The sequence below is a fragment of the Galendromus occidentalis genome, unplaced genomic scaffold (genome assembly GCF_000255335.2).
Source record: "Galendromus occidentalis unplaced genomic scaffold, Mocc_1.1 scf7180000075388, whole genome shotgun sequence".
Classification (NCBI taxonomy): Eukaryota; Metazoa; Arthropoda; class Arachnida; order Mesostigmata; family Phytoseiidae; genus Galendromus; species Galendromus occidentalis.
The window spans coordinates 451,243-475,697 of NW_003803378.1; the positions used below are offsets into that span (position 1 = coordinate 451,243).

General features: G+C 51.4%; 2 protein-coding genes across 2 annotated transcripts; both read right to left on the minus strand.

Annotated features, from left to right (window-relative positions):
- Positions 1 to 4,558: 4,558 nt before the first annotated feature.
- On the minus strand, positions 4,559 to 8,968 carry LOC100898004 (uncharacterized). The gene is made up of 3 exons (XM_018640129.1): positions 8,810 to 8,968; positions 6,739 to 6,931; positions 4,559 to 5,305 (listed from the first exon to the last, which is right to left on the minus strand). Exons 1-3 carry the CDS (start codon positions 8,814 to 8,816, stop codon positions 4,615 to 4,617), a joined length of 891 nt encoding a protein of 296 aa, XP_018495645.1. The 5' UTR covers positions 8,817 to 8,968; the 3' UTR covers positions 4,559 to 4,614.
- An 8,998-nt stretch (positions 8,969 to 17,966) lies between these two features.
- Positions 17,967 to 22,484, minus strand: LOC100903960 (alkylglycerol monooxygenase). The gene is made up of 10 exons (XM_003736962.2): positions 22,236 to 22,484; positions 21,709 to 21,842; positions 21,455 to 21,606; positions 21,233 to 21,336; positions 20,850 to 21,012; positions 19,954 to 20,099; positions 18,847 to 18,981; positions 18,626 to 18,742; positions 18,329 to 18,528; positions 17,967 to 18,231 (listed from the first exon to the last, which is right to left on the minus strand). The coding sequence occupies exons 1-10, from the start codon at positions 22,353 to 22,355 to the stop codon at positions 18,030 to 18,032; spliced, it is 1,473 nt and encodes a 490-aa protein (XP_003737010.1). The 5' UTR covers positions 22,356 to 22,484; the 3' UTR covers positions 17,967 to 18,029.
- Positions 22,485 to 24,455: the final 1,971 nt, after the last annotated feature.

Sequence of the window (24,455 nt, forward strand, 5' to 3'; positions counted from 1 at the left end):
TCTTGTCTTCACGTGGCTCCGCTCCGCCGCCTTAATACCACAACAGAGTCATAGCGTAGCAAGCAGCTTTACGACGCGAAGAGAACACGACCTCGTAGATTGACTTTCACTGCCCTCAGGAGAGGTCTCTGACTCTTACATGAATATTCGGAACGCCCTACGGAGGCCCGTTATCTCGAGCAGATCCTGGATCCTGAAGAATAATCGGAAATAGTGAAAGTCATCTCTCTCGCTGCGGTCATTATTCCTGACGGAGATAGTGCGCTGAAGTTGTCATCATGAAAAGAGATCTTCGAGTCGGAGTGCTGCGCGCTGTGGAGACACAACATCCGCTGATTATTCCACAAAAACTGGCACTACTTCGTGAATGTCTTTAATCACTCAAGAGGAGCTGGTTCCTCTGCGCTGAATGGTCCTGCCCGAAATTCGAGGTCGGAACACATGAGATGAATACGACATCCGCTGTCCTAATTCCCTGGGAGAATACCCCTGTATTCACCGATTCATTCAGATTGCTCTCAATATTATTTGATGTCTCATTCAAATCTTCGATTCGAATAACTGGAATACGGGACTGAGAATTCTACCGATTGAACTGTGGAAGGGTTTATATTTACATGGAAGTAGGAATATTGATTGCCGTATCCCTCCGCCGCAGCGACCATACCCTCCGTGGAGTTCGCCTGCGTGGGTCTTCTGGGGAGCTCGGTCGGATTTCTGATTTCTCCGGATTTTGCATTCGCAACGAGAAGCAGAAACTAATGACGATAACCTCCGAAGGTAAGATCCCGGAAGTCAATGAGACATTCTCGTGGTGTTCGGCTTGGCCGCGCGGACGAATGTTAGTCTGACCGACGGCTGGCGCCGCACGGTCGGTAGCCCTCGGCTCGCATCTAACAATAAAGTTTGTAATATAAAACGACCACGGAACACAAGGCTGGTCAGTGAGCTCTTCGTTCTTCCATTCGTTGAATCCACTAGGGAGCTTTCCATCAGTTGGGCGGGACCAGAAGGGAGTCCATAGGGCACTCGGATGGGAACGTCACGGCGGTTAGCCTGGCCGCACGATGCCTCGGGGGATCTCCGTAGAGCGCTCGAGCACTAGACGTCCTATGGCATTAAGGAAATGGCAGAGCCTGCGAACGGTGATGCTCGCGTGGCGCAATGGGACAAATATGGAGATGGCCGACGCATCAAGAATGCGTTTCCGATGAAGGCCAGATGCCACAACTGACGCGAAAAAGCACGTCCTGATGCGTTCCTGATACAACGTTTTTCTCGAACCTCCAGTCTGTGCTGCGGTAGGGAATAGGGAGTTGACGAGAGATGGATCTTCTCTACAGTGTCAGAGGATACCCTCTCGCGTGTGTGGCCAGCCCGAGGAGCGGACGTCCCGGATTTTGCAAGTGAAGTATCGATAGAAGGAAACCTCGACCTGCTTGCAGCTCCTTGAGAAGAGACTGGTTGATATCGGATTATACACTTCTTCAATGTCGCTCCTCTCACGAGTGGATCCCTGTCTCCTGCGTTCAGTTGTCCGGCGCACCAAAGGATGTCCTCAGCGAATCCCATTCAGGGATTTTCTGCGCCGCGTCGCACCCATCGACCAAACGATTCGACCATGACTAATAGAAGCATCCCGAGGTAAGGAGCGAGCTTCGATCACCTGTGGGATTCGCGATCCGGAAATTTCGACCGAATAACGATTAGCCGTCCACGATTTCTGAGGCCTTGCCGTGTCGAAAACGGCTCCACGAATTTTTCCTACGCCAACGGGACCTGTTTTCCCGGAGACGACTTCCCGTCTTCCCGAGAGGAACAGCGACTTCAACGGAAACATCCTTTCGTTTACTGCTCTCGTACACTTTTTCTAGAGCCCCAACGTACTCTTGCGCTCCTAGTTGTCTGGCAGATACGAGGGTGCTTGTCCGCTCGGCTGACTGCTGAAAGATAATCAAGATTTGTGGATGAACCCGGTTCTCTCCTACTTCGCACACAGGCAAGACGGCCCATACAGCCTCGATGCCAACAGCGACGAAACTTGGCCCCAGCCTCCACGAAGTGCTTTTGTTATGTTCCCCATCTGTTCCATCGGCGATCTGGAGAATTTCTTCCGCTCCACGTTCTAAATGGAGGTTTCTTCCTCGAATGACCATTCAGCGAGCTCCCGTGAGAAGACGAGCGGAACGTGGACAAATATTTCTGCCTCGCAATCAGATGAAGCTCCTACGGGGGCATGGGGGTTACCTCTACGGAGCACGAATTCCGAATTCGAAGATATTCAGGGGACGGGTCGGAGTTCCAGAGGAGCTTGGAGAAGAGAACGATTCCAGGGCTGCGCTCCGTCAACGCGAGAGAAGGTCAAGGAGCCTGCCTCATCGGACGAAGTCCTAGCATAGTTTCTTGCCCGGACGTATTCTTACTTCCGAGGCTCGAAGGAGATCGACTTCAGCCGGAGTTCTTCCTGTCGGTTGCGTTCTGATTTCTCGTGTTTTACCTTCCAAGAAGAAACACAAGTGGTAGCAGACGGGTAAGGCTTTTCGCTTTACCGTCTCTCCCTCCTCTAGTCGCCTTCTCCCCTCGCTGACGGGACCTAATCCACAGCGAGTCCCTTCGAGGCTGATACGAGTAATGTACGACATCGACAGCAGATTGCGCCGCCTGTGCAACCGGTACCCTCACTCACAGTCTCGACAAATGCCGCAGGCTTTCCTCGCCCCCGGGCCTCGGCTCATTCCGCACAATGTCAGGCCTGACTCCGAATCGCTTGGTCGCTGCAGGACATTGGTAGCTTGATGGATCTCGGAACTGACCGAGCAGCGTAATTCTGGCTTTTAGGGCAATCGTTGCGTAGGCTGGTGGTGTATTGGTTATGTAGGAGAGGGATAGCCAGTCGAGAAGCGGAAAGTGGAGCGAAACCCTCGGAGTTTGCAATGGGAGCTATTCATTAGTGGCGCACCGAAAACAGCCATCCGTTTCTCGACGGTCTGGGATGCGTCAAGTGTGAATCGGGTTAGGGGCTTGAGCTCGCGTTGAGAGCGCTGCGGGACTTTTGCAACCTGGAAAAATCTGCAGAACTCGCTTCCTCTTCACTCGAAACGAACTTCCCCTCCGGCGTCGGCAGATTCTCTGGTCGCCTCGATCGACACGGCGCTCGAGGGGCGGGTACGCCGAGGAAAAAACGCAATTTGTCACGCATTTCCTCGGAGATCATCCCGCCGAGAGTCGTTATTCCTTCATGACTCCTCAACAGACTCGGATTCAGCCAATTCCATTCGACTCGTAAAATCGGATTCGATTCCGGCCCGGCCCTGGCTCACCGTGTCATGAGTTTTCGCCCGCGTTGAATGTTCCTCTCGACGAGGAGTTCCAGAGGCCTGCTACCGAACTACCGTTCCGTCTGAAAAAGCGTCGGAGCGCAGAGAATACATTCGCAACATCTGCTTCTACTCCGACGACCGGCACCGCCGAGATTGAGAACGTGAACGCATTCGACGAAAAAAGAAAAATCGCGACGAATTGCGTTTTCGGAATATAAGAACATGTCACCTCGAGACAAGCTCTTGCCGACCGTTCTTCACTTCCAAATCAAGGGAAGCAACCGGCATCGAAGGGTCCAACGTCGCTCTCCGGTCCTCTCTCTGTGTTTATTTCGTCTAGAGCGTGGATGGAAATGAATCTTCGCCCCTCGCTTCCCGACGTCACGCACCTTAATGTCCATCTTATTTCTCGAATCCTTCTGTCAGTGGGTGAGCTGCCTATGTTTCTGCCTGAGACATTAAACACAGGAGAGGGAATTCTGGGAAAAATATTTCTTTTGTATTCAACCGTCGTTCGTAGTCACCTCGAACGTTACACAAACTTATGCAGTCGCTCCAGAGTATCGAGCTAGCACCTTCATGAACTTCCCAACAATCTTAAGCTTATCCTCCGAAGTGTACAACCTGAAATGTAAAGAGGCCGATCGACCAGCAGATCGAAACGCGAGTGACCGCGCGAAATTCCTTCCGGTCGATTTCTACATCGGACTACATGATAAGAATCCATGCCCAAAAATGAAATTGATGATCCTCCGGGGTCGATTTCCTTCGAATTCTTTTCAACAAAGATTGGAACAGAATGGAGTTTCGGGTTTGGGGGAACTAAGTGATCTGGACGAAGAACGCTGTCCCGGCACAATGATTGTCCGGTAGAGTCGGATACTGTCGCCTCTCAAAGGACGAAAGCTGTTCACGCAGGGTGGGGAGATCGAGCATATTCTCGATGGAAGAACGGAACTACGCGGAGATGATGGCAAGGAAAGGCCATGGAAAAAGAATCATGACTTTCACATGTACATATTTCAACAATGCTGCCTCCTCCCCTGCGATGATAAATGGAAGATAATAATATATCACAAGAACGCTTCAGTCTAACAGTGGGCCGGCCCAAAATGCGAAACTCAAGCCGAGAGTCGATGGGAAAGAGAGCTGATGATCAAGGGAATAGATGATGTACAGCGCACACTCCGAATTTCCAGCGAATCGGAATTTCTTCCTTCTTTGGGCTTCAGCGCAACACCTCGGTCGTGTCCGACTATTCTACGGAGACGGTCCGTTCAGAGTGGTTCTCCGCTCAGAGATCTAGACTGATCACTTGGAACTTGGAACTCTCACAGGACGCTATGCACTTAATGTCGAAGTTACATTCGACGGCTATCGAGTTGAAGCTGGCCACGACCGACACCGACGGCCCACGCCTGATCATGAGGACCTCGGGGAATCCTTGGTAGAATTTGAAGAACTCTAGCAGATCGCCCGGCAACGTCGACCCTACGGCAGTCGACTCGCCCCCTATGTCGACGACGACCAGGTCGGTGAACGAGAGCTCCGACGCGAGCATCCAGAACCGGTTCCAGCAGCACAGGAGGCTCGGACAGGAGAAAGCTGCAATTTTGGGGTTGGCACACGAGAAGTTCGCTTGGACGGGACCTGTGTACACCTGCAGGTCGGGGACTTCTCGGCGGAAGGCCTCCAGGGAGGCGTTCACCATTGTAGCGTTGTTACAAACTGTTACATTTCGAACGACCGAACTCGGCTCGGTGACACTCGAGAACTTGAACTCAATGATCCTCCTCGGCTCGTGCAGTCTCTTCAGCGTCATCTCCTTCGTGCCGTTGAGGAGCAGCTGTGACCAGATGAAACGAGGAATTCCGCAGTCGGCGCCGTAGAATCCGCTCGAGCAGACGCATTTCTTGTACATCAACGAACGCGACGGCTCGCTGTTCATGAAATTGCAGAACTTCTCCTCCGACAACTTGTAATATCTGGAAAAGGAACAAACGATGAATTGTTTCCGAGTCGGCCGTCGTCTACGAGCGTTTCCCCTCGCGGATTCAGCGGCGGAGAATTCTCGCTTCCGTACGGGTTCGCACGATTCCCGGTGATCGACTGCGTGAGAATGCAGACGAGAAAACGTGGTGATCCGTGGAGGTCATGGGTGAATACGGGGAGATTCCTCGAGCGGGGCAGCAATTGACTCTTGTGTATTCAGAGCTCGTATGTTTTACGTGTGCACACGGGTGAAACGAACGCAGCGGGAGAATCAGCCTTGAGAAAGTCGGCCGAGCTCTGACTCAAAGACGCGGCTCTGCATGAGCACGATAAGAGTCGTTTGAGAGAACGAGGTGTCATACTCGAGAGAAAACAAAAAAGAAGACAAAGGAAACAAGCACGAAGACTAACATCTACCCGACTGTTTCTTTTTCGTCTGCTGTGTGCCGAGAGAGGAACGACTCGTCAGGGAGCCAAGTATTACTCTCCTTAAACAAAACGCTGACGTAAAGGAGCGTCTCTGAAGAAAGCTCAAGAGTCATTTGAGCGCGTCCTTCGAGCAAAGAGAGTTGTTAACTCGAAAGCGGAGAATCAACTAGAACCGAGACGAACATAAGAAGCACGAATCACCCAGCTTGATCAACAACCACTAGGGAACGAGCTTCTACCCGTGCTCGGCGCGGGATTAAGTCGTTCCTTTCTGGAGGAAGCGATTTCCCTCTACTCGACTCCGTTCCCTCGCCCTCCCGCGTCCAGCCTCTTGAGGAATGGGAATCTCGAGCTCCACTCCTTCCCGATCAGGGTTAAAGATCTTGTAAACATGGAATCCGACAAGGATTCGATTCCGCGGTCCGTGGACCTCTGATTCGACGAAAGGAGCAGTCGAGGAGATTTTTCTCGTCGCATTCTCATATAAGACATGGAGGCGATGTGCTGAACCTGCTGTCTCTGAGTCCGGAATGCAACCAAATCTGACAAATTCAGGAGCAAATACATCTCCTCTTTCACATGGGGGATCGGGCAGCTCAATTATCAGCAGCCCATCCGACCGATGAGACCTTGCGCGGCATCGCGAACACGAGCCGAGCAATCAGTCAAAGATCAATGGTCGATGAAGGAGAAGGGGAGGAGAGGTTGATGGGGCCCATGGAGGCATGAGAAATCCGGATTGCGTCTTCGTTTATGTAAGCCTGACCTGTCATACGAATATTTAAACCCTGAACGTGCACCGACATTTCAGAGTTCGATCGATGTCGACTTCTTGTCAGAGACCCCCTCACAGAGCGAGACAGGTTCTTTGAGGCGATACGGATAAATTCTTCATGAGCAAGTCGGCTCCTACAGGTGTACAGGAAAGCCATAATTCGCTCCCGATTCATCCCGATGGCGAAATTCTCCGAAATCGAAAAACATCGAAGGAACTCACTTGGCTCTCATTAATGAAGCGGATGTTTTTGGAAGTTTATAGATGGCTGACTGACTGTCTTGAGGTTGAAAAGCGTTAGCTTGGCTCCCATCGACGTCCACTCTCACACCCTGGAAGGCCAGCAGCAGGCCGAAAAATAACAGATTGGCACCGAGGACAACGGCCAGGTTGCGACCCCGACAAAGTCTGGCCACTGGAACCAAAACAGAGGGTTGTTAGACTCTTTCCTCAGACGTGTTGGAGCACCGCGTACATGTATGAACAAGGCAAAGTCCGAGCGAAGCGGTTGTTCGGAAATTCGACCGACCAACCGTCGAGCACAGGTTGTTTTCTCCGTGCGTCTATCACAAAGATTCGAGGGCCTTGCCCCGACTTCGGAGACCGAATCCCAGGAGATGATTAAGAAACCGCGCAGAGAGACCGAACAATGCGTTGTCATTCTCATTGCGGTGTCACCTAACAGCGAATGTACCCTCTTTCGGGTTCTTGCGTCGAACTCGCTCAGGAGTCTGGGGATACTGCGTCTGAGATGCTCCGCCATACATTTTGAATGTCACTGCGGAGCTAAATTGGTACAAGACAGAAGTAGATCGCTCCCCTGAGACCGAACGTCTTGTTATTGCGCGAGCTCCCGAAGACGAATAGCGTCGGAGCGATGCTCCCCACAAACGATATTTTCCGCTCGTTTGGATCGAATAATAATGATTTTCTTCATTCTCATAGTCACTGAAGAGTGTATCGTTCATATGGGGAGGAATCCGTGATACTCGGGCCACAGAAGCAGTTGCTCAGTCTCGAAACTCTCGATCACGCTTAGCTCAGTATCGTGCCTAGGCCACGTATTCCAGTACGGGGATTCCAGGGTTTATTCAATTCAGCTCTATTTATTATTCTAGGGCTATTCCAGGACTCATTGGATGTTCAGTCCATTCGAACTGTCCATTGTTCTTCTTCGAGAATGTTTGTACCTGTGTACCCAATACACCCGAGGTATAAATCCCCCGATGCGACGCCCCACTGCCTTGCTTGCGGCCTCGAAAAGTAGTTCATCGCCATGTAGAATAACTCTACAATTTGAGGAATTCTCTGGCTTGTGCAGCTGGAATAGATCGTGTCCATTCTCCACCGAGCTCGTGCTCGGGGCGGTCCGTCACTAGAAGCACCTGCTCGTGACGCCTGCAATCCGTCACAGCGGGGTACATCCAAATCAAAAACTGATTCAGAATCGAACGAACATGTGGGCACTTCAAAAATCCTCATCGGTATGACCGCGTTCATCATGATTTTCCGAGGTGACAAGCCCCGCTCTACTCATTCGAGAATCGCCCATTGATCTGAATGGCAAAACATTGTTCGGAACTATTCAGGGAATCGGAGGGTTGCGAAAGCCCACGGAAGGTGGCTCGAAAAACCGCTCGGTACTCTGCTGAGCTCGATGTTCAAGACTTCGAAATACTTCTGCGGCGGAAGAGCGCCAGCTTGAAGCTCGCCGCCATGAGTTCTAAGTTCCGACCCGAATCAGAAGGCCCCAGAGTCTCCCGTAGGGATACACTTGCACACTCAACCCAAAACTCAGCGCGATATCGAGACGGATCAACTGTGAATATTTGTCTATCCACCATGAAAGAATATTTCCCGATGAAGGAGCGAGATCTTCGAGCACGTGATACTGTATTCTACAGCCGAGCACCTGGGGAATGGAGCAGGTCGACGCAGCAGGGAAAACTCTCTCCTGTCTCCTCATGGTTTCACGTCTATAGATAGAATTGGTCCTGTCCAGCTGCATGTAAATTCCCGGTTGAAGAGGCCGGGGCCAACAGGATGACCGAGGTATAGTCTCGGACGCGGCAGAGCTCGACATCACAGGTGATCGTATTGACTTGGAGCTTGACGTCGAACTCTCGGTATGCTCTCTCTCTCTCTTCGATTGAAAGTCCAGGATAAGTCTTGGAACGTAGACGGAATCATAGACAATCAACTACATACATATAAGATCATTGTTGCCCAGCGACGAGTTCAGGCGCCACTGAGAACTCCGGAAAATCAGAAGGGCTGTCAAGGAAGGGCTCACCAGTCATGTCGATCCAGTCATGCAGCCGTTGATCCCCGTCATGAGGTAGACGTCTCGCGAAGAAGTGCTCGGTGTCGTCTTAATGTAAACAGCTCACATGGTTCACCGTAATATTCTAAACTGAGTGGTCTAGATGTGCTCCATCTTCCACTACCTTCTCTGAGTGAAGGTAGTGGTAAACAGACGAGAGTCGCCCTGTGCGAATGGACGCATTTCCGTCCGAGAGCCCCGAGGGCGGTCCATCGTCTAATGACCCTCAGCGGACCGTTATCTCCCAGAGAATTTCTGCAGCCACCGCACCGCGAGCTCTCGCCAATACGTAGAGACGTAGAGTGAGCATCTCCGGTGAGAGCAATGGACGGCTATTGAGGGCTTCTTCGGTCGCTCCGGAATATGTTGAGACTAGGCTCAAAATCGCGGCGATGCAGAAAAATTCCACCCAGTCGCCCAGTCCTCATGCATACGAAGTACCTTGGCACGCTCTCGGTTGAAGACTCTAGGCGATGCCTTTCCCAGGAGTCGGACTCATTATCCTTTCCAGAGGGCGACTCTTCTGATGTGGGAATCCCCCTTCCCCGCTTGAACATCATAGACCGGCTCCCCATCTGAACCCCACAAGGGGGACATCGGCTCCGGTCCAAGGAAATGTTCCCAGCATCGGGAGAGCGTAGGGGCCATATCTGAGAATTCTCTCCTGGAAACGAAATTAAGCGGATCGCGCGCGAAAGACGGTGGGACACGGAAGGGGCTGGGATCGAATTGGGAAGGAGCAAATTCCTTAATATGCAAAAGAGGGCATCGCCGAGTCGACGCACTCGGCTATAGGATTAGACGAATAATGAAATGGCATTGTGCCTTTCAGGTCCGAACGGCTCCTCTAACACACTCGCAGCAGCGCGACCACATCCCCAAGGCAGCGGCTCTATTGCGGTGAATAATGGCTCTCGCTCCTCAATTACCTACGACCTTGCGGCCCTCTCGACTCCAAGACTCTGTTCTCGACCCTCCTGGCGGTCGAAGAATGAACAGTCGAAATGCGCAAGCGGAAATTCCAATCTTCTCATTCAATAGTGGTAGACATTGGATCATTAATCGAGATGAGCACGTCGGGTCTATTCCTTTCCGCGACGAAGCACGGAGCTCTGACGGTCGTTATCCGGCGCCTCGTTCTCAACGTCTGCGAGGAGTCGGTCCGTACTCCAGATCGATGTTCTTCGCGTCTCCATTTTCGGTCCCACCAGCCCGGGAGGATACCGAGGAAATGATTGACCGATGAGTTTTTGGTGGTGGATTTGAAAAAGGCGATTTGGGACGAGCAATGCGGATGTTTCTACTGGGATTCATGGAGTTTGCACGGGCATCCTCTGGAACCCTCGATTTCCAGGCAGCTTCGGGAGCACATCTGAACTTGGTCCGCTGTCTCGATCGAATCCGCTCTTCCTGACGAACGACATGATTCCCAATTTCCTTTTCCGTTTCCACTGATTCTTCGCCAAGCGACCCTCGAAGCTGCGTGAGCAGACCCTCGAGTGGTTCGCGCGTGGTCTGCATTTGCTGGCGGACTCTGCCGCACTCGGATTAGTTGTAGGGGCGCGGACTTTTTTTCGTTCAGCACCGCTAAACATCAAGAGAATCCTACTCGGTAGCACTCGAACCCCAGTCGCCTCGAGGGCAATATGAAGCGCTAACGTTACGCCAGTCCACCTGTTCCTATACCGGCCGCATCTTTTTCATATGATGATGAAAGCGAGAGAATCGAGAATCAGAAATGGAGCGGCCGATCGAATTTTTCCACCTGCATTACTTCCTCCTCCCATCCTTGATCCGCATCGGAACGAGCGGAGAGCTCCCCGAAGATTGATGCTCCGAAGGTCTTCCGAGAAAGGAAAGTTTTCCGCGAATACAAGAATTGAGTTTGGAACGCTCTGCGAGTCGGAACACTCTCGCAACCCCTGCGCCCCGAGAAGCAGTTTTCGGAGGGCAGCAGCCTCCCCCCCTCCCCGAAAACGACATCCAGAACCGGAGAGGAAACAGAGAGACACTTCCGCGAGACACCTCCGCGGGTACAAGAAGAACGGAACGACCGGGTCTTAGGTGTGGCAATTTCAACTCGGTGTCTCCAGTGCGCTGCAATCTTGCTTGTCTGTTCGGAGACACTAAGATACCCCCTGGCAAGCGACGGATAAGCCCTCCTGGACCCTGTGAGATTCGTCGTCACTCGTCGTAATTTCCGACGCCTCGGAATCGAAGTCGATTATCTGTAGAGTATCGGATAACCTATTACGTTAATTAATTTTTGTTCGACTGTTCGGGATAAAAACCCGGCCTCCTAAAAACTCGCAACAGCCCTCCCCGTCCCAACGACGAAATGAGGCTAAGACTAAAAACTCCCGGGAAGACCCACCGCAGATTACTTGTAAACCTCTAACAAGAAAGTCGCTGTCAGTGGCGCACTCCTCTAGGTCTCACTCACTCACTTCGCACTCGGTTTTTTCTTTGTTCTTCTTTTTCTGCTGAACTCCTCTCGCGGTGTATTTCCGGGCCTGATCAAGCTCCTTTCAGCTGGAACGAATCTCTCGCCGAGTGGAAGATTATTCTTAGAATGTAGTCAGGCGAACTCTGTGCGCCTGCGGGACATAGGCGGGGAAAGGAGGGACGGACGAGGGATTTCGAGGAACAAAACTTGGGGAGAGACGAAGAACAAAATAAAGGACGTTGGGAATAGGGCATCATTCTCGTCTGGGTTTCTTCGAATCCAAGAACAACTCATACCAATAATAATGAATAAATGTCTCCCCTCACGTAGCTGGGAGGTTGACTCGGATTTTAGCGACCAAGGCTGCGGACTTGCCACAAGCCCGAATCGGCCCACCTTGTCTCATTGGTCGCTCATACTAGAGGCTGTAGGGGAGGACGACCAAGCCGAGGAAAGTAAACTTCGCGAGCAACAAACTCCTATCTGTAATATCCGTTCGTTCCAAGAGACTTTCGTGCCAGAACACAGAGCCGTCAGCCGTCACCCTGAGACCTCAGATCTGGTTTCGACACCCTTTGCCTTGAAGAGGGAACGTCAAGAGAAGAACCGGGAAGAAAAAGAGCCATCCATCCGGAGGGGAGAAATTACTGCAAAGAGTCCGAATCGCTGTCACTTGCAGAGGTCTCCGTCCATTGGATGACCTTGTGTGGATCGGCAAGCGCTGGTTTTTTTTGCCCGATCGGCTCCTCCGGGAGCCGTGATACATTCGATGTCGAGAAGAGCATGGACACAAAAGTGATGGAGAAAAACTTTCCCATGACCATGAATCGAGTTAATGAATCTCTCCACGAGTGCTAAGAGTATTTCAAAGTAGAAAACTCTGTGAGCGCGACTGATTAATACGGCGCTTGAAGATCCGATGCGTTGAAAAGGTCTGTCTTGCCGGAGGCGCCAGATGGAGTTTCTTTTCCCGAAAACGATAGGCTCAATAAGAAGCCGACTCCGATATAACCTTACTTCTGGTATATAACGCGGTCGGGGCCGATCCCTGTGTTGAAAACACGTCGAATCTGAACGTCTTTCCGTTGCAGTAACGGCAGCAAAGTGCGTTGTGAACGGAATATTTATATGATCCTGGAGGTGGCCGTTGTTACAAGAGCTCCGTCACGAGATCCGTTATCGTGCCCCTATCCATGACGCATAACGTGCGGCTGAGTAGCCGCAGCGTCCGAGGTATATTTCGAAATTTCTCCAAGCCTTCATTCAAAATCATCGCTCGCTTACATGCGGATCTCATCTCGTTTATTGTGTCGCTCAACAATATCGTGGAAATCTGTCTCGATATATGTATTCTCCCGACTAATTGCGAGATATCGACAGGGATGCTACGGTGGTCCTTCATTCGCTCTATAATAAGTGGAGCACAATTCAGCTGAAGATAACGTCGAGCTGATTCTTCACGGACCTTCGCCGTGTAATGGGGACTTCTCTTTGAGAGGACTCCGCTCTCCTCGATACCTCTGGACGCCTTCCTCGGGAAATTGCGCTCGAATATGAGAATAGCAAGCGGGAAATCTCGTATCGGGTCAGATGCGTTGCGATGCGTGGGGTTCATTGGTAGCAACTTTATTTAGAATGTCCTACCGGTCATCTGTCACGATGGCTTGCTGAGCGTCACTTAATTTATTAAGCACACTATCATCGAGCGGCCGCGGAAAGCGGACGAACCATTCCCCTCTTATTTATACGACGCATTCCCGCCATCACGATGGAAAAAAAGTGATTAACCGAGAAGGCGAAGAGCGAGGAATCTTAATGAATAAGCCCAGGGTTCAAAGATTAGATGGAATATTGAGGATTGATGAGAACACCAGATGTTGATATGCCTCAGCTCGTCGGACACACCAGAGGACCCAGATCTGTCCTACCTCGCGGCCTTCAGCCTCTTCCTTCCTTCTGGTCAATGCGAATGAGAACCTGAGGTGACGTGAAGTTTTCCCTCTAGAAATCTCTCCTTGCACCTCGGAGCTCGCGAGAGAAAGAGTGCCTCAGAACTAACAATGTCGGCGTCACAATATTTTTTCCTCTGGAAGATTGCTCCCAACGGCTGCTCCAATTGCATTGAATCATAGAAAAAAATCCTGCAGAGTATTTCAAGTTTGAGCAGGAGTCGAGATTGCGATCCGAAGGAACGGGCGCTTCGTGGAGCAGTCCTTGAAGTTTGGTGGTTTCCGGCTCCTCTCTCGGAAACAGCATGTGAAGGGTCGGCAGACGTCGCAGTCTGAACACTTGCCTCGAAGCTTGAATGGTTCCGGAAATTCCGAGCCTTGAAGAGACTCAAGCGGCTTTGAACGTGGTTCGTTCAGCTCTCCATCGTCATGGACTGTAGAGAGGCCGGAATGAGAGGTGAGGGGACGCAAGTGTTCGCCTATTCGATATAATACTCGGAAACGATGTCCGATTGTGTGGGTGGCGACCTACCAAGAAGGCTTCCAGTGCCATGCTCAGCGATCCGATGAGCATCCCCTCTCTTTTTCGCGGAGGCGCGCCGAATGGTGAATAGCTGTGAATTCGTTCCAGTCGAGCGCAGCTTGCGAGCGAACAAGAGCTTGCGCGATCGCAAACGCTTCCGATTCAATTCAATCAACAAAGCGATTCGAACACGGGAAACTGCGTCTAATCTTCGTTCGGGATAAATTAGATGAGCGTGACCGAGCTCCATTTTACTCGCCGTGACGGAGTACGCTTTGCGTCGGTCCCTACAGAAAAATCTTGCATTCTTCAGTAGGTGCAGTCCCTTCCACTGTTGTGAAGCGGAATCGGGGTATTCCGAAGCAGGGAACCGACTCCCTATCGGAAATCATAGGTCGGCGGAGACGCTGACGAATTATTATTGCATCACATGGGCTCTATCAAACATGTACTCGTACCTACTACATATCATGCACAATTTCCGTAAGTCTGAACGTCTGAACATACATATGTGGCAAGCGACAGCTGCGTAAATTGTCGGGACGTCCACTGGAGAAGGAATCTCCCGGATGGGATCTTCTCCCCGAGCTAGGTCTCATCTTCGCCTGCGAAGAGGAGCGAAAACGGTTCCCCAGCAAGCCTCGCGACAATCTGCGAGCCAAGCTGCAGCTAGAGGAAACAATAGATAACAGCCGACCAGAGGCTCAACCCATTGTAATGGAGCGAATCGGATAGTTCTATCAAGACCAGAGACAGGAACAAAGAGGTCGAAACCCAATAGGAACGAATGTTTCGAAAGAGGGCCTCAAAGGGACAAAGTCCTCCGGCAGATCCCTCAACCATCGATTGGAAAATAAGCATAACCGAATCGTTGGCACAACGGCTGCGGAGCAGACAATCCCTTCATCATGCCAATAAAATCCAGATCTCTCTCTCTCCCCATCCTCTCCTATATCGCCTCTCCCTTCCTACCCACGGCGTCTTTTTCATTTCTCCTCGGATCCCTTTCTCGACTGAGTTCTAATTTTCATACTCTCCTGCGTTCCTTATCATCACTGGAATTCCGGACTCCAGCCCGGCTGCCCAACTTGGCGGGCTGGAGAAATATGAAGGCTCACCCTAACGATATAGGTTCGAACGCGCCGAGAGGCAGGGGAACTTGTTTCGGATGTAATGTTGTGTCTTTCAGTTGGAGATAGAAGTCTGTACTCCGGCAAACTTCGAAGATTTATGGAAGTGAGGACACGGCATTTTTGTGAGATTCGTGGTGAAGGTCTTCCACGGTATCCGGAACTATGGATTCGCTCACTGGTCGTCACAGCGGGAACAGGACACTCCGGTAGCAGAGCGGAAGTGAAAGATGAAGCGGAGAAGCGACGGGGACGATTGGGATGGTCGAGCGGGGCGCCGAGTCTTTCGGACGAAAATTCGTTCGATCGAGTTGAGACTCCATGAAAATATGCGTGACTTCGATCGGTGGAAATAACTCTGAAATCAATGGATCTGCCGCCGTCCACGGTTGGCAAGCCGCTCATTCGGAGCGGAGCTCCCCGAAGGTGGGACGCGCAGACCAGCGTCCAAATGTGTCGTCTTGGTTCGCTTCGGGGTCGGTTTCAGGTGGCTTCGATTTGTCAAGGGAAGTCCTTCGCCGAAAGGAGCGAACCTTCCGCTGCCCTGTCGCAGAAAAAAAATTGGAGGGCCGCGGTTGAATCACCTCAAGTCCGACACCGTTCGTGGGACTATTCGGAATCTGCAGCCCAAGAAAGAGCGGAATCTTTGGGTTCCTGCGTTGGAGGGGAGTTATGGAAACAATGGATTCGAGTTCCATTGTCGTCTCCTCTAGGTATTGCAGTTTTTTTTGTCGCTCAAATCTCAAATACGGCTTGAAAACTCGGAGTCTTTTCAGCCGGCTTAATTGAACAATCGAGGTCAATGGTTACCGCCCTCGGCTGGCTCCTGGCTACGAGAGGGAAAAACAGCTCCGGTAGGAAATGAAAACAGCTCTGACAGGAACAGAGCCGTGCCTACGGAGCAGGAACATTCGGAGCGGAGATGCTGAAATTGTGCGAGGGCTTTTGCGTCCGAAAAACCTCTCGTGCGAAAGATGAAGAAGAGGATTCTGCGAACGAATATAGACAACTCAGGCGTAGAAAGCAATTCGCTTCGAACGCTGTTTTACTGGAGAGTTCTCAGGGCTCGGGCTGGCGTCACTCAGCACTGCGTTTGTACCTTCTTCGGCAGAGAATTCCCGTCCGGAGGAAATTGCTTCACCAAACATCGTTGCACAGAGGAGCGATGACACTATTTCTTGCGTACACCATTCCGAGCACCTGAGTGGAAATTATTATTATGTAGTAATAAAACGTATATATACGGGGCGCTGGGAGTCCAGGCGGACGGGGGCCTTCCAGCACAAGGCCGACTTCTTGTGTTTGGATTTCGAAGACAAACGGAAAAAACTGAATTCCTCGAATGCCCGAGAGTCGATGTAGGACGGGAAATGTAGGGAGAGGGGCCTCGATAGCACAGAGTTCACGTTTCTCCTCAACGACAGAGGAATTCTCTTGTGTTCCTCCATCCTTGGCGAGTTCAAGGCAAGCTGAGAATTTCTCCCTCTCCTCGAGATCTTACGCCTGGACTTGGAGTCCTCCACTGTTCGGATTCCATAAGGGAGAAATGGAATAATTTCTGAAAAGTTCGAATTTCAATTCACTCTCGATCGTCTGGAGCTGCGATTCTCGAGGAAAAGCGGGGCCCCCAATGCCGGCGCCAGCCCTAGCTTCTCATACTGACGCATACCCTGAGAGGAGAAGGGGATGATCAGTGGAGAGGCGGGCGTAGCAGTCGGCCAGAGCTCTCGCTTAGTCCGGAGGACTTGATCGCAGCGAGTTTTTGCCTCCGGCGTCGGTCAGAAACATCTGGTCGCTTGGAATAAGCTTGACCATCATTTAGTGGTCTCTTCCTCGGTTGCCATTGTCTGCATCGCGAGTTCGCGCCGAATAGAGAAGTACTTCACCGTCGAGAAACAAAAACGGCCCGTGCCGTTCGTACTGAGGTCTATTCTCCACTCATCGAGAACACGTCTCGGTAGGTATTCACTAGGGAACGAATGACGAGGCAAAGGATTCTCGACGCGACTCGATATGCCTCTCTCGCTCCTGTCGGGCCCCGGTCCGATAGAGGCGTGAAAGTTCCGGTGACAGTAGATCGATCGGAGGCCGAATTATCTGTTGTGACATCCTTGACAGAATCGTGACACCCATTCTGCACTCATGCGGCGACCATCACCCCCTCCCCATCCGAAGCTCCATTGCGGCCTTTGCGTCCGTGCACAGATTCCTAGGAAATCTGAGGTCAGACGCGGAGGCCTGCTGAGCGTCACTGTGGAAGGGGGAGCGATGGAAAGATCGATCGATCGATCAATCAGTCGACTAAACAGCGGGTCACTGAATGAAGGCGCAGAAGCTGATTCGATCTAAGTGATTCACTTAAATAATTAGAGGCAGCCGCAGCAGGATGCTAAACTTCGTCTAGCTGACTGGTCGGCTCTGATTATCGCTGGGCGCGAGGCGCAAACATCGGCTAGTCGGGGGGGAGGGGGACGTAGATCTATTGTGAGAGTAGAAGTGACGACCCTTTTCAATAGACGCCGAAGCTCTCACAAAGACCATGATTGATTTCCTGGCGGCGGTGGCGACAACAACGACGAGGACGCGGTGCGTCGAGCGAGGAAGGATAATTCGCTCCCCCCCCCCCGGATTCACTCACTCCTGACAATCCAGGGGCCTTTGCTCACTATTTGATACACTCTTCGAGAGTTGAGCTTACAGAGGATTGCTTGGTCATTCGGAGCGAACGGAATGTCGATGGGGGCATAGTCTTACGAGTATTTTTATTCATTCATCAAATCGCTTTCTTTTGATAGTTCTCCCGAGGCCGGCAGATAACTTATAAAAGGGTGACCTCGCGCAATGCTGAAGTTCCGGAACTCAATGACAGTGGAGAAGACTCTGTTTACATATTTCATGCCCGTGAGATAATTCGCGCTTCTCTCGCTGTACGGGCGAGTTCCCGGTGAACAACTAGTGATTGAGGGGTCTACTCATTTGCCCCTTTCATGATTTCGCTCCGAATTCGTTGCCAAATGGAGAGCGACAATTCATTCATGGAGGACGAGAACCAACCTACTCTCTGTACGATCTACGACGAGGATTAGGAGATTTTTATTGCGTCAATCTTTGAGGTTGTGTGAGAAATCGACTCGTCGAGTCCTCATTCGGTCTTCGTGGCTTTTTCGGTAGGGTCTTCCTCATCAACGGTTTCTCGGGGAATACACGTGTTGATTCTCCCATTCGCGCCAGGGTAGTTGGCCTGCTTCACTGATAATGTGTTTGATTTTTTCAGTGGACGGCCCTTGAGGATCTGGATAACGATGAATAGCAGAGAGAGGGCGTGGATCGTGAGCATAGATAACCTGCAATCGGAGCAGAAGCCGCGCTTTATCGATGGGGAAGGCGAGCTTCGATAGAACCCATACCGCACCGTATCTCAGAGCGCGGGTCGAAACCTACTCGAAGGCGCCGCGACTCCGACCGAAACGGGATTCGAAGGAGAATACTGGCAGAATCTGCGTCGCAGCGAGGTAAAACACGACCCGGACGACTTCCAGTGATTTGGCTCTTTCTCGACCTTCGAAAAGAGCCCCAATCACGGTCAGCGAGAAGAACACGTAGAGCGCCTGTAAGGCCAGGTCGTAGAAACTCCCGTTCACCTGGAATCGAGCCGATGATGGACTAATCGCAGAAATCCAATAATAATTGAGCCAAGAACGATTGGGGTTGGTGCTGCACACAAATAGAGGCACTCACGACTTTCGCATTGGCGATCGCTACGTAGTCCGCAGCGAGGACGAGGAAGTGGAAGGCTCCGTAGAAAGCTATCCAGGACGCAACTTCGGGATTCCACACGGTGGTTGGAGCGTGCACCTGCGCAGGTATTTTTGAATCGAGCAGCTTATAAACAGCTTATTCCGCAACGCCGCTACGAGCATCTGTTCTGGAGTGTTTACGGCGCTAAATAGAACACTAACGTCCTCAAGATCCTCCACATTCCCGAGACGTGGCTTTCCTGGACTCCATCCAGGTCCTTTGAAGAGAACGCCGAACCTGCTCGCCCACGTCTTCTGTCGGCGGAATCGTTTGATGATGTACTTCAGGTAATCGAACTGCAATCGAAGAGATAAAATGAAGCGCGTCTCGATTGCGATGCTTTGAGCGTTCTATTGCGAGGGCTCCGTCTCGTTCGGGGATTCAGATAATTCCAATCTTGGAAGTCATTATCGAAATCGTCATTTGGCAGGAGCGCGGCTGAAATAACTCCCGTACAGCTTTCAGGGGAAAAATCGCATCCGAAGGATTTCCGCAGCCGCCTCGGGATCCTTGAGACGGACGTGCATTCCTCGCGAAGAGAATGCAAATTTTCGCCGTCCTTCCCTCTGTTTGCTCGTCTGTTCGATCCGTTTACTTCCGAAGAAGACGAAGGTGTGAGCGAGGCAGCCGAACCGCTCAGACTGTCTGGGACTGGTTCCGTTCCCTCGATTCGCTGCCTCCGCGAAATGGTGTCACGAGCGCATCACATCGATACTCCGTGCGACTCCCCTGGCATCGGAAATCGACACTGTACCGGACGCGCTCACTGACTTGAGGTCCGTATGATTCGTGGGAGTATTTATTCCAGCTTGTTAGCATGAGCTTCCGATTTGCCGTTCCCAGATCCAGCTTTCGGAACGTCTCTGTATCCCTCCTTCTCCTCCGCGCATGCGGCCTCGCGCTCCTATTTCGTTCACTGAATTTTACGAGATGGGACGCGATCGTGCCTCATCAAGGTGTTCTCGATGTTATTCATGGTTTGAAGGTCAATTTACAGCGTACGAGCTATAAGAGCGGCGCCTTTCAAAAAGTACGTCGCGGTACGTCGCGTTGGGCGAAAACAATGCTTTCGGAGGCCAGAAGGGCACCCAGCCCTTTCGTCGATAGCCGACACAAGAACGATCCTCGAGCTCACTCCTGACCTCTCGGTGGCTATCCACAACGGTTCCATCGAATCATGCTACGCGTGGGATCTATTCCCCATCATTCCCTCCCCTGGATAACCGGCCCTCGATATCCAAACACGTCACGGATCAGGACAGACCCACCTGAGTTTGGAAAGGATCGAAGGTCTTGACTGGCTTAGTAACTCCGTAGACGACCTCTTCTCCTTCGGCAATGAAGGTTCCGAACATCCTGTCCCAGATGATCAGAACGCCTGCGTAATTCTTATCGAGGCAATATCGATTGAGACCTGAGGGCAAAATGGAAAGTCATGCGTTGGGGTTGGGATCGATGGCGGGAATTTCCATCGGGGACTCAGCTTCTACGTATGTGTCAACCCCTGATCTCCCTACTCCTCGATTCTCGGTGAATCTATGACGTTGTTTACGGAAAATTCCCGTCGCCCGTAGAAGGGCGTGTTGAGCGATTCCATGAGATACCGCGAAATTCTCCGTAATCACAGACAGGGCGTGCTTGCGTCCGTAGGATAATTTCGTTTCGGCGTCGCTAAGTGCTCAAGGTGCCCGGGGCAGAGAACCACGTCTTGGTCGAAGCATCCGTCGCCTAGAGGATCACGTCAAACCCATGCTATCCTAATAAGCAATTCTTCAATTAGCCTCTCGGCGTTGCGACTTGCGACCCCGCCTCTCTCGGAACCTCCTAGTCCGTCTCCGTGTGGGAGGTACGTCGCACTGATGGGATTCGTCCGAAGCGAATTAATAAAATTGTCAACGAGCACACGATGTTGATCGCGAGCCGACTCTGACCTCAAGGGCTTCCATCGAGTTATCGTCGTCGCACTAATGGATCGCAGCATACCTTGATCCACTCGCAAACATATGTATGTATGTACGTTCTATGTACTTACGGAAGTGCGTTCGACCGTGAACGCGCGACTCTAGCTAGGACTGTGTGGGTCTCCCTTGCGACATTTTCGGATTCGTCGAATTGAGTCTCATCTGTATCGAATGAGGACCTCCTGAGTATTGGCGAAACTCACCGTGATGGACTCTGTGGTGAGACGGGGTGTTGAGAATGTATTCCAGAGGTCCAATTCTCTCGATGACTTGAGTGTGAATCCAGAATTGGAACAACAGGTTGAGCTCCTTGTGGATCGCATAAACTTGCGGAGGTATGAACAGAGCAAGCGGGAGGTAGAAGAACTGGGAATTTGAGATCTCGCTTCAGTGGGTTTATTTTCTCCAATTTTGAAATTTGAAGTTTTCGAGCTCGGCTTTTCTTAGTCGACGGTTTTCTAATCCGCTCACAGAATAAATCTCATGAGTGAATGGATTCTTTCACTATTGAGTCAGGGTTCAACTCCCCCCTCTTCCAGTCGAATTCGAATATTCTGAATGAAGTCTCTCTTAAGGAAGCTCTTACGAAAGTGAGTTGTTCCTGGAGAACAGATTGTCGGAGAGCCGTGCTGAGATTGTAGTATTCCGAGCTATGGTGAACTTGATGAGCGGCCCAGAAAATATTGACTTCTGTAAATGGGGTTGACGATTTTGAGCTCCACTACACTGATACATGCGTCAGTATCTCAAGAAAATCACAAGAATCGAACTGATGGGGTCGAGTTCATTCGAAGACTCCCGAACTAACCGTGAGCTGCTCTATGAACGACGTAATACCCGAAGTCGACCGCCAGGAAGGTGACCAGCCAGGTCGACCACGAGTCCCATGGCAGTTCGGCAACTCGGTAGTTCTCGTGAACCCACACGTAGCACAGAATTCCGATGCCGCCGGTGAGGATCCTGGAGAAAGTGTTTTTGGGATTCGAGGGCAGATCAATGCTCTTATTTCTGTTATAATTCCAGGGTGGATTCAGAGCTCAAAAGAAATGTGGCTGAACTCACCCCCCTATCTCCATTATCATTCCCTGGGCTGCTGACGTAACAGCATCGTTGGCGGAGAATCTCGCCGAGAACTTGTTCTCCCACCAATTGCATAGCTGTTCGAGTACGATCAAAATCACGAAGGCCGGAATCACCTGAGAAGAGATTCTTCAAAGGGTGGGGGAGAAACCTAGGGAATAGCCTGTCTCAGTCGATCGGGAAAATCGCGCGCAGTGCATCTAAGCTCCTCCGAACATCGAACGACGCATCGAGGTAATAATGACCACCACGCAAGGGAGAGCCAGCCAGCCGGAGCTCGAGGTTCCATGTGTGGCCGGCGGAATATTTTTTCGGTTCACGAATGCAAGAAGCACGCATGCTCGAATGCATCATGACTGAGATCGGAAGGTTCTCCGAAGGTGCTGACGCGCTCATAACCCGACCGCCCTGCTGCTTCGCGGTGAGGAAAAACGAGTCCGGTTCGTGCGCAATAGAGGACCAGGTCGCGCTCTCTGGAATTCTCGTGCCTCATCCCTCCGCCAACTCACCTCAACACTGAAAGCCTTTTTGTCTTCGAGTTTCTCGACGAATATATCTTCGGGCGGCGCCGCGTAAAATAAATACCCCAGCTTCTTTAATTGATCCACGATGAGCTGAGAAACCGCCATGATTCCTTCGAGCACCCGAGCTCACTCGAGCGCAGGAAACACGAGGAATCACGCTCACTCAGGGAGCCCGTCGATCGGTCGAGCCCTGGGACTGGGAGCGCGTCGCTGCAACCACTTTCTACAGGAATTAACATGCGCCGCAGAGGGAACTTGTCGTCAACGCTGAGCGAACGTTAGTGCGATGATTACAGCTTCATAATCCAACCATATCGTCCAGACGTAAGCTTAGCCTAATCTATAGAAACGTGAGCAGTGAACTAGTGGGCAGCTTTGGATCATTAAGATCTGCACAGAGTATCACGGAACCGATTTGAGGGGAATCATGGCGCCTGTACGTGACAGGACGGGTCCACTCCCGAGACGACCATATTGGAAGGGCGGGCAAAGACTTTCTCCCGACGAGAAACACGGCCCCTCCAGAGCCGCGGAGGACCGCAGGATAATCAATCTGATGAAAACATTTGCTCAAAAAGCGTAAATTCGTCATAGCGGCTCAAAAGTTCTGGGAAGAAGGCTAGATCCGCTTGTCACAGCCTCAGATAAGCGATCAAAGCCCCAAGCGAAGCGAGCTTAGTGCAAATCGGTCGTGTTGTTCTCAGCGTTCGCGTCCTGTCGCAGACGATATTTCTGCTGACTCTTCACGTGGAATCCGTCACTGACAATCCCCCCCATAGAATGAAAGCGCAAGCGCTCCGTCTGTGAGCCGTTTCTCGGCTCTTTCTCCCCACCGATTTCGGCGCACTTGTGATTCGGCGGTTGCGGAATGATCCCCCGGTGTGCAAGTTGATGTTATTTTCTCATCTTCTATCCCTCCGCCCAGTGATTGTCGAAAAAACCTCCTACTTGGCCTCGGAACTCATGTGGTACTATGTTGCTAAGGTACGCTGTACCTCGCTTGTGGTTTGAAAGGCACGGATTTAATTCTGTAGGGCGGACCTCGTTCTCTGCAGTGGCGCTTGGTGATCGCGGCCTCCGGCCGCGCTCGAAGTCTGGTGTCTCAAATATTGGAGCCGAGCCATGATTGCAAATCGATTCGCATCTTTTCCGCCCCATTTAATTCCTCCGCTGCGTGCTCCGTGGGTGAAATTGTTAACTAACGAGTAAAATCATTTTTCGTGGGAAAAGAATTCCGTCTCACTCGCGATACATACTTCCGGGAGCCGCTTGCTGATCTGCGATAATCTCTCTGACGGAGTCTCAAACAGTGGAGCCGGAGCGAAATCATGATTGTGAGTTGAGTTGGACCTTTTCCCGCTTTATTTGACTTCCCCGCTCAGAGCGGGACGAAAAACTACGAAAATATCTCATGCATGATTTATTTTTAATATTTCCCGTTCGAGAGTATCGTCTCGAATAGGAATAAGCGTCACTTTCCTGGATAAGGTCTCCCGAGACACGAATCTTCGCCTCTTTAATATCAGACCGCATCTACGGATTCCCTCGCAGGGAAGCGTGATCGAGATGGACCATAGACTCGCACGGGTCCTTCGCCGTGGTCCCGCTGACAGCGTGGGGCAATCGTCGTTCACGGGGAATTCGCGACGCCGCGAGTGGCTGGTAATTATTATCTGAGGAGCCAGTTGAAGCGTCAATGTCGGGAGAGAGTGTCGCCTTATTCGACTGTGATGTAAAAACGGACGTCAACACGAGCAAAAACGTGAGCGGCACCGCCGAGATGATGAGCAGCTCACCGGGGAGGGAACTTTCGAAGAATCAGAGAGCTACAGTATGCAGCCGAGACGAAGACAACCTATTCGGAGCACCAAAATTTCGACCTAAATCGACAATTCTTCAACTCATTTATTCGTCCAGCGTAGAGAGAAATTCAAACTTTTCGAAAAGTAACTCCTCCTTCACTACGTCCTGGACTCGATTTTTTGAGATAGAGCAGCTCTCCCCCAGCCGAGGGCTCGTTTCAGGACGTTGAATTGCTCTTGAACAGCGGAGCGGTGATCATCCCGCAGCAAAGAGAGCTCAGGAGCGTCTCGTTGCTCTCGGCGAGAAATTCAAATAACTTCGATCACCCGATTTCCAAATACGATCTCCGCCAAGTTCTTGCTAAGCTTGAGCACGGGGCATGAAATACAGGAGCGTGCCCAG

Coding starts and splice junctions, on each gene's coding strand:
- LOC100898004 (XM_018640129.1), bottom strand. Junction 5,306..6,738: donor GCTTCATTAATGAGAGCCAA/GTGAGTTCCTTC, acceptor TTCCTTTTCCAG/ATATTACAAGTTGTCGGAGG.
- LOC100903960 (XM_003736962.2), bottom strand. CDS start 22,355: ATGGCGGTTTCTCAGCTCATCGTGGATCAATTAAAGAAGCTGGGGTAT. Junction 18,529..18,625: donor CGATCGCCAATGCGAAAGTC/GTGAGTGCCTCT, acceptor GCTCGATTCCAG/GTGAACGGGAGTTTCTACGA. Junction 18,232..18,328: donor CGGAGTCGCGGCGCCTTCGA/GTAGGTTTCGAC, acceptor CTCCGATTGCAG/GTTATCTATGCTCACGATCC.